The following is a 13,784-nucleotide window of genomic DNA, read 5'->3' as shown; positions in this document are numbered from 1 at the left end:
AATTTTGATAAAGTCCAATTTATCAAAATTTTAATTTGTTGCTTGTGCATTCGGTATCATGTTGAAACCACTGCCTAATCCAAGATCATGATATTTACTCTTAGGGTTTCTTCTAACAGTTTTATAGTTTTAACTCTTACGTTTAGGTCTATGATTGATTTTGAGTTAAATCTTGTGTATCATGTGAGGTAAGTGTCCAAATTCACTCTTTTTTTTTTTAAGATTTTATTTATCCATTTGACAGAGAGAGATCACAAGTAGGCAGAGAGGGAATCAGAGAGAGAGGGGAAGCAGGCTCCCTACTGAGCAGAGAGCCCGATGTGGGGCTTGATCCCAGGACCCTGAGATCACAACCGGAGCTGAAGGCAGAGGCTTTAACCCACTGAACTACCCAGGCGCCCTCCAAATTCACTCTTTTTGCATGTAAAGAACCATTGTCCCAGTACCATTTGAAGAAAAGACTTTTCTTTTTCCCTCTGAATTGTCTCCTCACCTTTGTTTAAATCAACTGACCATAAAACAATTCTATTGCATTGAGCTTTATGCCTAAACTAATGCCAATACCACACTGCCCTGATTACCATAACTTTATAGTAACTTGTGAAATTGGGTAGTGTAAATCTTCCATTTTGTTGTTCTTCTTCAGAATCATTTTGGCTATCCTAAGTTCTTCATATTTCCCTATGAATTAAGAGGACTTTTGAGCTGAGGGAGCAAGCCATACAGATAGCTGGGAAAGAAAGCAGTCCGGGCAGTAGGAAGAAAAAGTACAAAGGCCCTAAGGTGTGAATATGCCTGTTTAAAGAACAGGTAGGAGGCCAATGTGGCACAGTGGACAGGAAGATGAGGTCAGAGAAGTAAACAATTCAGGACAGGGAGGGAGTCGATATGTAGGCCCTTGCCTGCCCCGTAAGAAATTTGGCTTTACTCTGAGTGCAAGAGTGATTAAAGAGTTTTGAGCAGAACAGTGACATGGTCTGACTCGTATTTTAACAGACTCACTGTGGTTACTACATGGAGAAATTACCAAGGAAGCAGTGACAGCAGCAAGCGGGGGAAGTCAGGAGATGCAAGAGATGATGCTGGCTTGGACTGGAGTGGTACCAGTGGGATGAGAAGAGATGAGAAGTGGTAAGCCAATAGGATTTAAGACAGAGTGGATGTAGAGTATGAGAGAGAGGAGTCAACAATATCTGAACAAGTGAAAGGAAAGGATGGCAAAGCCCAAGTCCATTGGGAGGGAGGAGAAGGTTTAAAGAAGCAGATCGTGTCAGTTCCGGACATGACCAGGTTGAGGCACTCATGAGACACTGGAAGTACATGTTTAGGTTCAAGGGAGTGGTCTGATCTAGAAAAACAAATTTGGAAGTTTTCAACACAAAGATAATCTTCATAGGTGATATATAAATCTGGTAGGAGCATGAGACTAGATGAGATCACCTGGGGACAGATAAAAAATAGAAGAGGTCCAAGAGATTGCACAATGGACGCTATAGTAGTAAGAAGCTGGGGAGATGAGATGTCACCAGCAGGGAAGCAGAGGGGAGACTGAGGGAACAAAAGCAGCTCCAAGTCTTCTGAACTATATATTCACAAGTAATCTCTCAGGGTGGGACACTTGTGTATTTCTACATCTACCGTGAACTATTGTCTCTCCTGCGTTTGGTCCCGTTATCAAGGCCCAGCTTAGAGATAGATCCTCTTAAGGCCAAAAGTCTGTAGGACTAAAGTGCGAATGATAGGCAAGCTTATCCTCTTCTGAGATATATGATGTAAGAAAAATCAGTTGTGTAAAACAAACCTCTATTTGATGGGCTGTTGTAAGGAATGAGGTCATTTTATACCAGAAAGAACTTTCTTCGTCTTCTGGGATGGAGAAACAAGCTCTTAAGGAAGCATCAATCCTCTTCTGGCCCATAAGATCCTAGAGGCCAGGAGAGTGTCTGGGGTCCAAGCACAGCTCATAATACCTTGAGCAGGTGCATACTACCATCCTTAGGCAGGGATAAGGCCAGAAGTGGGCCATGCACCTTGCTGAACACTGTCTTTAAACTCAGGTTCTGCCCTGTCGTGCCCCCTGCTTCCCCTTCCACTATCCCTGTCCCTGTTACCATTTCCTCTTCTCTCAAGCTGCAGCCTAGTCCCCCAGCCTCCTTTCTGACAAAAAGTAGGGTCAGGAACATGGAAGAAATGGAGAGTTGTTTTTTTCCACTCAGGTCTTCATAGTTCCATGAGGAACCTAGTGTCCTTATTTTCCTTCCCCTTCTCACAAACACCAAATCCCACCCCTGCCCACCAGTCAGCAAACCAGAAGGTGGCAAAAGCAGGGACTTTTCACACTAGGTCTTTTCTGCCCAGGACTCCATCCCCACACTGCCACCAATTAAGAAAGATGATAGGAAAGTGACAATGACATGAATAGGACAGAAACGTGGACAGGAAACTCATGGAAAAAAAAAAAAAAAAAACAAGAATAGTCACTCAACAGAAGAAAACAATTTTAACCCTGCAACAAAGCGCAATTTAAAATAACAATGAGACACCATTTCACCTGGCAGAGTGGTAAGTATTTGGATCCCCAGGGCTGGAAACACTAAGGGCATGTGTAGACACTACTTGTTCACGTGCAGTCCTGTCTGCTTTCTGGAGACTGGCTCGGTAACACTTAGATACCAAAACCTTGTGAAATAAGTCTGTCCTTTGACCCTTTGAATCAGTGGTTTCACTTCCAGGAATTCAGCCTAAGGAAATAATTTAGACAACGATGCAAATATGTTCAAGAATCTTTATTGCAGCATATAGTGGGGTTTTTTTAGCATATAGGATTTTTAAGGTTTGAGATCCACCTAAATGCCCACACAATGGTAAAGTGGTTTCAGTGAACTAGGGGTCATCAAACAGTGGGATACTGGCCGACCATTAAGACTAATGTTAGCCCATGTGTCTTCCAGTGGGCTGCACTGAGGACACAGCCTCACTTCGGTGGTATTCCTGGCCGCAGGTGTATAAACTGAAGAAACAACAGACATACCTAAATTTAGGAATAGTCTACAAAATAACTGACCTGTCTTCTTCAAAATGTTAATATAATGAAAGGCAAGGAATTGTGCCCATATTAAAGGATGCAGAAAGGACATGACAGCTAAATGCAAGACATGATCCTGAACCAAGAAAAATAATTCATTACTGAGGACATTATGGGGCAATTGGCAAGTTTGGGATATGGACAGTAGATTGTAGCACTGTGTCTATTTAATTTTCCTGATTTTGATAGTTGTACTGTGGTTATGTAAAACATGTTCTTGTTCTTAAGATATTCACATCCATGTGTTTATAAGTAAAGAAATACCTTGGGTACAGCTTACTCTCAAATGGCTCAGGAAAAAAAAAAAAAATCCCGTACTTAGAGAAATAATGTTAAGCAACTGTGGTCATGATGTTGATGGGTGATTCTGAGTTTTTCTGAGAATATGATTATCAGAATATGTAATACAATTCTGAGAATAATATAATTTTGAGAATTATATTCTTGCCCTTTCTCTGTCAGCTTTAAATGATTTCTAAATAAAAAGATTTTTAAGAAAAAGAAGGTACTCTGGGCACACCAGGCTGCAGCCTTGGGCACCCCAGTGCCCAGCTGGGGGCTGTGCATGGCTGTGGATGACACCTCCTGTCACCCAGACTCTCCGTTCTCAGTGCTACTAAAGGAACTCAGTGTGTGGCTGACCCCAAAGCTGTCCTGGGTTGACTCACAAAGGTAGGATGAGTCAAGGCAATGAATTGTTTTTTGTAATTTTATTTACTACAATTTTGAATTCAAAATCTGGCATTCTGGGTGGCTGGCGCCTGGGTGGCTCAGTTAGTTAAGTGTATGACTCTTGATTTTGGCTCAGGTAATGATCTCAGAGTTGTGAGATTAAACCCCACATGGGGCTCCACACTCACCTCAGAGTCTGCTTAAGATTCTCTCTCTCCCTTTCCCTCTGCCCCTACCCCTCCCCACTCTCTCTCTCTCAAAATAAATAAATAAAATCTTAAAAGAAAAAAATGGCATTCTTTGCATCCCAGGGATCTCTGTGGTAGAGGGAGGGAAGGGGAACCTACCCAAATGTAGTGTTTGTTGTGGATAATCCAGACTGCAGATTTTAGTATAAACAATGTTCATTTATCATTGATGATGTTCTTACACGTTTTCCAACAAAGGCAGGCTAAGATTTCCCCCAGAACCAGCCCAGTATCTTGCCTATTCCCCAAAAGGAGAAAACTAAGTCCCCAGCAAGGGCCAAGGTAAGGACAAGAAAGTGTCTTGGGTTCCCTCCACCAAGGTTAGTGGTTTCAACTTATGGAAAGTTGCAGATTGTCCAAGAAGCACAGATACGGACCTGGAAGAGATGTCCCAGCACCTCACACCTCTGTTTCCCGGTCCTGACCCTCCCAAGGCAAAGGGCAGCCACATTGCCATTCTCATCTCTAGAAAGGGGAGACCACACAATAAGGTTCAGTCCCAGCACCACCCCCAGCCCAGTGTTCCCCTCCTATCACCTGCCCTCCAGCCACACAGTCCCACTACCCCCTCTCCCCAGAGGTTGTCAGGGACAGAAGGCCCCTCCCTCATCCTCCTCAATGTTCCTCTCCCTCCCCCTCCCATCACTAGGGTGTCCAGGACATTGTGTGACTCAGGAAACAGCTCAGACGCGAGGCTTGCAGCAGGCAGAGAAGGAGGAAGGGGCCGTGGAGCAGAGGAGGTGGCTCCGGCCACAGTGAGGGCTCTCAGGGTCCTTGCCTGAGAGGGCGGCGAGGGGCTCAGGGTCTGGGCTGGTGCTCTGGAATGCAGCCGCCTTCACTGCTGCTGCTGTTGCTGTGTCACTCAGTCGTCAAGACCAGAGGTGAGGCATGGGGCAGAAGTGAGGGATCCCATCTTCCTTAAGAGGCTGTCGGTGGGTTGGGGGCAGAGGACCAAGCCCTGTGCTTTGAGGGGACACTGGATGGAGGAGAGTTTCACACAGGGAGGGAGGACTCTGCCCCTGGAGTTGCACAAGTCACAGAGATGGTGACTATCAAGGGAATGGGTGGGAAGGTGCCTGCCCCCAGGGAAAACCCAGCTGGCCTTGGAGCTGGGAGAAAGCAGGGCCTCACAATCGCATTTAGGAGGTGAAGAGGGGGAAAAAACAGACCACCTGCTAAGGGGAGGCTGAAACGAGAAAGCAGGAGATGGAGACACGGGAAGGTCCAGGGCTGACCGAGTCCCTTTCCCGGTCCAGCTGTCCCCAACCCCCGGATGGCTCAATGCTGGGCCCTTCCGGGAGGAAATCCCTTCAACGTCTCAGCCATTCACCTTCCTGGAGTTCCTTGGGCCCCCGTCCTGAGCCCTGCTGTCCTGCTTCCCAGGGATGGAGCCTGAGGCTGGACTTGGGAGGCTGGAGAATAAACAGGAAAGGGGGCGGGATTAAGAGCTGAAAGAATCTAGAGGCCTGGGGTTGGGAGGGGCGGAGTAGGAGGGGCTGGGGCAGGAGCACCACATGGGGACCCGGAACCGAGTGCGTGGTGGTTGCAGGCACAGGTGTGGAGCTGGTGCAGGTAGGTCCCTCCAAAGCATCCAGAGGAGGAAACAGCACAAATCTCCCCAGTCCCAAGCCGTCCTCATCTCCATCCCTAGTGCTGCACTGTGGGGACTCCCCAGAGCCCTGTGCCAACGGAGGCACCTGCCTGAACCTATCTCAGGGACAAGGGACCTGCCAGTGAGTGTGCCTCCTGGGAGAGGGAGACTGGGGGTGGGGTGGGGGGCGGCGCAGGGCAGAGGGAGGACTGGGAAGGAAGGAGAAAGGGAGGTGGTGAAGGCTCTGAAGGGAAAAGAAAGCAAAGGAAGGAGGTGGGAGAGAAGGCAAAGAGGGCCCAGTGACATGAGTCTTCTTCTCCCCCTTCCCCGCCCTCAGATGTGCCCCTGGCTTCCTGGGTGAGACCTGCCAGTTTCCTGACCCCTGCCTGGATGCCCAGCTCTGCCAGAATGGGGGCAGCTGCCAAGCCCTGCTTCCCACCCTCCCAGGCTCCCCCAGCCTTCCCTCTCCCTTGGCCCCCAGCTTCTCCTGCACCTGTCTCTCTGGCTTCACTGGCCAGAGGTGCCAGGCCCAACTCAAGGACCCCTGTTCTTCCTTCTGTTCCAAAATGGGCCGCTGCCACATCCAGGCCTCAGGCCGCCCACAGTGCTTCTGCCTGCCTGGATGGACAGGTGAGCACTGCAGGGGTGAGGGAGAGGGGACAGGCAGGAGCAGGGGCTGGGAAAGATAGAACAGGAGTCCGAGCGACAGGGAGCCCTTCTGAAGACAGAGCCTGTGAGAATCAAGAAGCTACTCTTGCTGACCATTTACCAGACACTGACCTTCACCAACCCAGTGGTACCAATGGTTAAAATGTTGAAATATTTCCAAACCCGTCAGTGAATGGCTACTGCCATCGCCCCCTTATTGTACCACCCTAACCCTTCTCCTGGCCCCTCCACCCAGCAGCTAGAGGGTTCTTGCCCAGCACAAGGTGGGGGAGGGGGGAACTCCAGGATTCTGCCTGGTGGACATCTGAATGGCCTCTCTTCTGAGAAGTGGGAGCCCGTGATAGCGCCTGGAAAATGTGCTGGTGGAAGGGATCTGGCCCAGAGAGAGGAATGGGTATCAACCCTGGGAAGAGGGGTGCAGCCCTGGGGCAAGGTGAGGGACCCCGGGGGGGCAGGGTGTGCTAGCCTGAGGAAGCAGTCGGGAGTGCAGAACAGCGGAGAACCCCTGGAGAGGAAGGCCCCTCTGACCTACGAGGATGGAAGGGACTGGACGACTGGACAGGGCAGTGGAGGCCACAGGGGTAGGAAAGTGCGCTGTGAGCAGTGGACTAGAAACCAGGCTTCTCACACTTGGCCACGCTCAGCCCCTAAACATCCCAGAGAGGCTGATTTAGTGGGTCAGGAGTGAGTCCAGGCATGGAGATTTTTTAACTGCCCAGGTAATTCTGAGGAATTGGGGGTGAGAGGCCAGGCTGTGTGACAAGCACCATCAGTGTTAACTTGCCAGGCCCCGTGCTCTGAGCAGGGGCTCTGGGCAGCCATTCTCAGCCCAACCACCAAGGAAGCGTGTGCCCTTGAACTAGCTCTCTATGTCCTTGGTTGTCTGCTGATGTCTACATACAGTTGTTGAGAAGAGGACGGGGGCCATGCTCAGGAGGGGCTGACTTAGCTCAGTGCCAGCCACCCCCCTGGCCATTGCCCCTGTGCCAGCGGCTGAGGGAGGCATCTCCTTATCATCTGGAACACTGTGCCCACCCAAAGATTAGGGAATCCGGAGGAGAGAGGCCAGAGAACTACCCGAGGGTGCACAGCCAGTGGGGGGGTGGGGGGGCAGCAAAATGCTAAGTCTCCTGGGAGTTCTCACCTCCCCACCAAGGAAAGGTGACCCAGAGTTTCTCAGGCAGGGCCAATCGGCCATACTCCCACCAACAACTACATGTCATATTTTCCAGAATGGCAAGGGGTGGTGGAGCAAGGCAAAGCGGGTATGGGAGGAAAGGGAAAGAAACATGAAAGTCAGCCACAGAGAGAAGCCAGCCTGAGAGCTGCTTTCTCTCAGATGAGCTGGGATTTGTGTAGTGCTACCGACAGCCCTCTCTGTCCTCTGGCTCAGGTGAGCAGTGTCAGCTTCAGGACTTCTGCTCGGCCAACCCCTGCATCAATGGAGGGGTGTGTCTGGCCACACACCCCCAGATCCAGTGCCTCTGCCCACCCGGCTTCGAGGGCCATGCCTGCCAACACGATATCAACGAGTGTTTCCTGGACCCGGGACCTTGCCCCAAGGGCACTTCCTGCCATAACACACTGGGATCTTTCTGGTGTCTCTGCCCCACTGGGCGAGAGGATCCACACTGTGACCTTCAGCCAGGACCCTGCCCCTCTAGTGGCTGTTCCAATGGGGGCACCTGTCAGCTGTTTCCAGGAAGAGACTCTACCTTCCATCTTTGCCTCTGCCCCCAAGGTGTGTCCTAACCCGCAGCCCCTCTCCCTGAGTAAGGAGGGCACCTTCCCTCAGCTAATCTTATGTCCCTGTCAGGTTTCACAGGCCCGGACTGTGAGGAGAACCCAGATGACTGTGCTGGCCACCAGTGCCAGAATGGGGGCACTTGCCAGGATGGGCTGGGCACCTATAGCTGCCTCTGCCCAGAGACCTGGACAGGTGAGTCATGTAAGCCAAGTCCACGGCACCTGCGACCTAGGTGGTCAGCCCCTGGCCTTCCCTCCTTGCAGGTCTCCCAGCTCCAGCTTTTGTCCCTTTCCCACCCAACCCTGCAGGTTGGGATTGCTCTGAAGATGTGGACGAATGTGAGGTTCCTGGTCCCCCTCGCTGCAGAAATGGGGGTACGTGCCAGAACTCAGCTGGCAGCTTCCACTGCGTGTGTGTGAGCGGCTGGGGAGGCACAGGCTGTGAAGAGAACCTAGATGACTGTATTGCTGCCACCTGTGCCCCAGGATCCACCTGCATTGACCGCGTGGGCTCCTTCTCCTGCCTCTGCCCACCCGGACGCACAGGTGTGACAGCAGGCCCAGGGAGGGGGCGGTAGAGATGGCAAGTGAGAGAGGCACCAAAAGGGCAGCTTTGAGCGGCCCCGGAGAGCCTCACAGCCACTCTGCCCTCCAGGACTCCTGTGCCACATGGAGGACATGTGCCTGAGCCAGCCGTGCCACGGGGAAGCCCAGTGCAGCACCAATCCCCTGACAGGCTCCACACTCTGCCTGTGTCAGCCCGGCTACTCAGGGCCCACCTGCCACCAGGATCTGGACGAGTGTCAGATGGGTAAGGCACCCCCGCCCACATCAGAGCCTCTCTGAACCCCCAAGCAGGCTCTGCAAATTGTTTTTCAAGTGAAAAATACAATCATCTCTTTTTTCCTGATTTTGCCCAGATTTGGCATCTCTTCCCTATATAGTTTTCTCACCAATGCTCAGCCCTCCAGACCCCATTTAGTCCTTCTGTGTCTTAAAGACACTGGCTCTCTCTCTAAACAGGCCCTCATGCCTTCCCTGGCAGTCTGGCCTCCTTGCCCTTCCATCCCGGGCCCCTGCGGACTCCTGACTCTTCTCTCCTCCCAGCCCAGCAAGGCCCCAGTCCCTGTGAACATGGCGGCTCTTGCCTCAACACCCCTGGCTCCTTTGACTGCCTCTGTCCCCCTGGCTACACGGGCTCCCGCTGCGAGGCTGATCACAATGAGTGCCTGTCCCAGCCCTGCCACCCTGGCAGCACCTGCCTGGACCTGCTCGCCACCTTCCACTGTCTCTGCCCACCAGGTACGAGATGCATGGGGCCTTGGGTATAGAATCAGGGGACTAATCCTGAACCCCCTGGGCATGACCCCTGCGGAATACAAACGGCCCCAGGCTAGCTAGGCTCAGTTACCAAAGAATGCTTCTCATCTCCCCACCCCAGATAAACGCTCTGGGATACCCGAGGCTCCTAGGAGAAGGGCTGCCACAGATGATAGTGAGCTTGCGCACCGCTCAAGTCTGGGTGAGGGAAGAGCATTCATTTCATAGTCATTGTAAAGTGCACAGCCTGGTCCACTGTACACAGAAGCTGCTCAAGGAAGAGCAGAACAGCAGCCTCTGCTCATGCCAACTCAGAATGTTCCTCCTAATCACAGAAACTCTCCCCTGTAGAGGCCCTTTAAATCCCAAAGGGCCTGTGGATTTGGTACAACAGGAAAAAAAGTGCCACAGGACTGTACCTACCTGCAAGCTAGTTCTAAGGGGGAGAAAATTCTCCCCAGGGACATATAGCCAATACCAGGAAGCTGAATGAAACCAGAAAAATACTAGCTTACTTCATGCCAGGAACCACCTGAGCATCTTACATGCCTTTTGTCATCTTTGCAACAATCCTATGAGGTCAGCATTGTTGCTGTGCCCATTTTACAAATGAAGAAACTGAGGCACAGAGAGGGTAAGTGAGTTGTCCAGCTAGTAAGTGGCAGGGCCGGGATTCAAACCCAGGGCTTCTGTAGATTTACCCACTACACAAAACAGCCTTTCTCAGTGGCGCAGCATCCAAGGTCAAAAGCGGAGAGAACCGTCCAGCAATCCAAGGGACAGGGATAGATGCCGAGGATCTTCACAAGCAGACTCCCCAGGCAAGAAGTGGGAGGCAGCTGAGGACTGGAGTTTAGGGTGAGACTGTGGATACCAGGAGAAGCGCAAAGATACAGGACAAATATGGGACCAACAAACTCCCCAAATGCCCTTCAAATACCCACCTTGGGGATTCCTGGTCTCCCTGGCACAGAGGCCCACTCGGGTAGAACAAGAGGCTTAAAGCACCTCTACGTAGATGCCCATTTGTCTCACTTGTACCTTGAGAACCTCCAGGCTCATTAGTCCAGCCGGGTGAGCCCACCTTCTGTGCAGAGAGTGGCCCCAATAGGTACTTCTTGCTGCCCCCATAGGTCCCAGCAGGTGCCCCGCTCCCTGAGCTTTCTCATCTGGAGGGGGCAGAGCTACACTGCAGAGCAGCAGGACCCAGGCTCATCTCTCCAGCCTGCAGGCAGAGCATACCCTGGGAGGGGCTGCCTGATGGGGACACGTGCTGGTTCTAGAACCCTGGGCAGAAGGGGTGAGCCGCCCAGGCGGGGCTGACCTGGCTGAGTCTCATCCCACACCACACCTCCATGTCCTCAGGCTTAGAAGGGCAGCTCTGTGAGGTGGAGACAGACGAGTGTGCCTCTGCTCCGTGCCTGAACCAGGCTGACTGCCACGACCTGCTCAACGGCTTCCGGTGTGAATGCCTGCCCGGTGAGTGCCGATCCCACTCCAGCCCTGTGCCCCACCCTGAACCACCAATCACCCCAAGCCTCTTGAAGCTCACTCTGGCCTGGCCAAGGAGGCCCCCATTTCTCTAGCTCCTCTGCCCCCCAAACTCCCTTCACATTCCCCAGGTCTTCCCTGTATACTCACCCATCTTCATCTCTGTCCTGACAAATCGCCCAAACTACCCTTTCTAGCCCTCCTCCAGAGTCCTCTGTGTGCTCTCCCTGCTCGTGGGGATCCAGGGCTGGTCCTGGCACCGCTCACCCTGGATGCAGGGAACATTGCCCTGGCCTTCCTCTTCCAGCTTCATCAGACCCGTCTGTTCCCTGCTCTGATGATAATGGATGTTTATTGAATATTTACTCCAGGCCAGGCACTTGGCTGTGTACTTTTCAGACATTCTTCATTTAATCCTTTCAATGACACCATGAGGTATGTTCCATTATTCCCCTTTTACAGAGGAGGAAACCGGAACCTAGAGAGCTCGAGTAGCTTGCCCAAAGTCACACAGATAGCGGGTGGCTGAGCATCATTCCCTTGTCATCTCCACCTGCCCAGGTGTCTTCTCTGGGAAGCCCTCCAGGTTCACCTTTCCTGGTGAGGGGAAGGGCTAGGACTTGCATTTATGCCTTTCACACAATATATTTTTAGCCTTGATACAAATATCCAGTTACGGCTTATTTATATGAAGAATGAACTTACCAAGTTACTCTCTGTTATGTTCTCAAACTCAAATCAGTATTTGAGAAGCCCTGAAATTGGTGCCTCATTATATAATGAAACATGTACACGAACCCCCAAACCAAGCCATCTGAAACAAGAACCTTTCCATTGCCATTTGTAGCAATGTTATTTCTATATATGTAAAGAGAAGACTCTAAGTATTAACTCTAAATTTCTTATTTAAATCCATGAAATCATACCTGTACAGCTCAGTCAGAAATATTTGTAACAAACTGCCTAATGAATCTAGAGAAAATCACTAAAAAGGAAGGAAGGAAGGAAAGAAGGGAGGGAGGAAGGAGGAAGGAAGGGAGGGAGGGAAAGAAAAGAAAAACAGACAACCTTTGCCATCTCACTGCACTCACTCCCTGCCCCACCAGGATTCACTGGGTCCCAGTGTGAGGAGGACATCAATGAGTGTGGGAGCTCTCCCTGTGCCAATGGGGGGCAGTGCCAGGACCAGCCCGGATCCTTCCATTGCGAGTGTCTCCCAGGTAAACCAGGGCTCAAACACTGGAGGAGAGAGTGGGGCAAAGGACAGACTTCTGGGCAGGCTCCTTACCCTCCTGCTGTGCCACAGGCTTTGAAGGCCCTCGCTGTGAGGCAGAGGTGGACGAGTGCCTGAGTGGTCCATGCCCCGCTGGAACCAGCTGCCTGGATCTCCCTGGAGCCTTCTTTTGCCTCTGCCCCTCTGGCTTCACAGGTCAGCCAGGGAGCATTAGAAAGGACTGGCAGGAGAGCTAAGCCCATTTGGGGTGGGGCAGAGGTCACAACTGGGCATTCGAGGGCTGGGACGTAAGAAGAGAAGGAGACGGGAACCCCTTGGAGTTATTCCATGCACAACCTGCACAACTGTACAACCTGGGGCTGACAGCAGTTGTCATCCTTAGGGCACATGCTGGGCCCAATTATGAATCATGTGTGATTAGGGTTCCACAGGAAGCCATTCACTGGCTTATTTAGCAAAAACATATTAAGTGTCTCCTCTGCCAGACACAGACACAAGCGCAATAAGAGAGTTGCTCTCCTCAACTGGCTTTAAATCTAGAGCAGAGAGACCAAGAAGTCTTGTTGGTTATGGCCCAAAGGTGCTCTGGGAGAGGACTGCACAGGATTCTATAGGAGCACAAAGGACCAGCCAACCAGACTAGAGATAAGAGGGCTTCATGGAGGAGGTGATGGCTGAGCCGAATTTTGAAGAATGAGTAGGAGTTTGTCATGATAGAGTGATTGCATGTTTTAGCTGCAGGTAACTGCATGCACAAAGGTGTGGAGGGAAAACTGAGAAGGCTCAGCAGTTATAGAAAAATCATGTCACACAGGGCCCTGTGTGTCATTCTGAAGAAGTTAGACTGTATCCTGAGGCAATAGGGAGCCACTGAAGGACAGCTTCATGGGGTATGAGCAAGTCATACATAAGAAGTGGCTTTGGCCCCATCGAGGACATGGAGGGACTCTGTTTTCTCCCTGACCCATCTCCCCACTGCAGGTCATGTCTGTGAGGTTCCCCTGTGTGTCCCCAACCTGTGCCAGCCCACGAGAAAGTGCCAGGATCGGGAGGACAAGGCCCACTGCCTGTGCCCCGACGGGAATCCTGGCTGTGCCCCCATTGAGGGCAACTGCACCTGCCACCATGGGCACTGCCACAGGTAACCTTCCAGGCCTCCCTGCGCCATCCCCCTGTCGTCCTCAGCGAGGGCAGAGCACAGCCAGTGAGCAGGGAGCCTGTGGGAAATGACCGAGAGAGAAGAGGAAGGAGATGGCAAAGTGCTGAGCTCATTGCCAATTTGAGGGCACAACTAGTGAGTGATGTCCCATGGGGGCAGAAGTCATAAATCATGGGGGGAACCAAAAGCTAGAGGGTCAGAGCAGAAAGAAAAGCATTAGATCCCAGGGCCAATTCATCATACATTAGACAAATACTGAGCATCTACTATGTGTGGGTACTTTTCTAGGGACTGGGGAAACCGCACAGAACAAAAGAGATAATGTGTCTGTTCTATTTTTTTTTTTTAAGATTTTTATTTATTTATTTGACAGAGAGAGAGCACAAGCAGGGGAGCAGCAGAGGGAGAGGGAGAAGCAGGCTTCCTGACCCTGAGCTCCTGAGCAGTCTCCTAGGCAGGGAACCCGATGCAGGGCTCGATCTCAGAACCCTGGGATCATGACCCAAGCCGAAGGCAATGCTTAACCAACTGAGCCACCCAGGTGCCCCAACACTTCTGCTCTCATGGAG

At 51.6% G+C, this 13,784-nt stretch overlaps 1 protein-coding gene across 2 annotated transcripts; it reads left to right on the top strand.

Moving 5' to 3' along the window:
- The first annotated feature begins 4,692 nt into the window (after positions 1 to 4,692).
- LOC116862410 (neurogenic locus notch homolog protein 4-like) lies at positions 4,693 to 13,226 on the top strand. Of its 2 annotated transcripts, XM_032849689.1 has the most exons (12): positions 4,693 to 4,886; positions 5,657 to 5,738; positions 5,934 to 6,226; positions 7,659 to 8,006; positions 8,082 to 8,204; positions 8,321 to 8,557; positions 8,667 to 8,822; positions 9,119 to 9,313; positions 10,697 to 10,810; positions 11,929 to 12,042; positions 12,129 to 12,251; positions 13,038 to 13,226. In XM_032849689.1, the coding sequence occupies exons 1-12, from the start codon at positions 4,829 to 4,831 to the stop codon at positions 13,199 to 13,201; spliced, it is 2,007 nt and encodes a 668-aa protein (XP_032705580.1). In that variant the 5' UTR covers positions 4,693 to 4,828; the 3' UTR covers positions 13,202 to 13,226. The 2 variants fall into 2 exon arrangements, with proteins under 2 accessions (XP_032705580.1, XP_032705581.1); XM_032849690.1 differs by lacking the exons at positions 11,929 to 12,042; positions 12,129 to 12,251; positions 13,038 to 13,226 and adding an exon at positions 11,285 to 11,824.
- Positions 13,227 to 13,784: the final 558 nt, after the last annotated feature.

Source organism: Lontra canadensis, unplaced genomic scaffold (assembly GCF_010015895.1).
Source record: "Lontra canadensis isolate GAN:19392208 unplaced genomic scaffold, GSC_riverotter_1.0 scaffold240, whole genome shotgun sequence".
In the NCBI taxonomy this organism is placed as follows: domain Eukaryota; kingdom Metazoa; phylum Chordata; class Mammalia; order Carnivora; family Mustelidae; genus Lontra; species Lontra canadensis.
This window is presented reverse-complemented; position numbering and strand designations above follow the sequence as displayed.

Bases quoted from the DNA above. Each gene is read 5' to 3' on its own strand.
- LOC116862410 (XM_032849689.1), top strand. From the start codon at position 4,829: ATGCAGCCGCCTTCACTGCTGCTGCTGTTGCTGTGTCACTCAGTCGTC. The intron at 4,887-5,656 runs GTGAGGCATGGG...CTCCATCCCTAG, and splicing joins CTCAGTCGTCAAGACCAGAG to TGCTGCACTGTGGGGACTCC. The intron at 6,227-7,658 runs GTGAGCACTGCA...CCTCTGGCTCAG, and splicing joins CTGCCTGCCTGGATGGACAG to GTGAGCAGTGTCAGCTTCAG.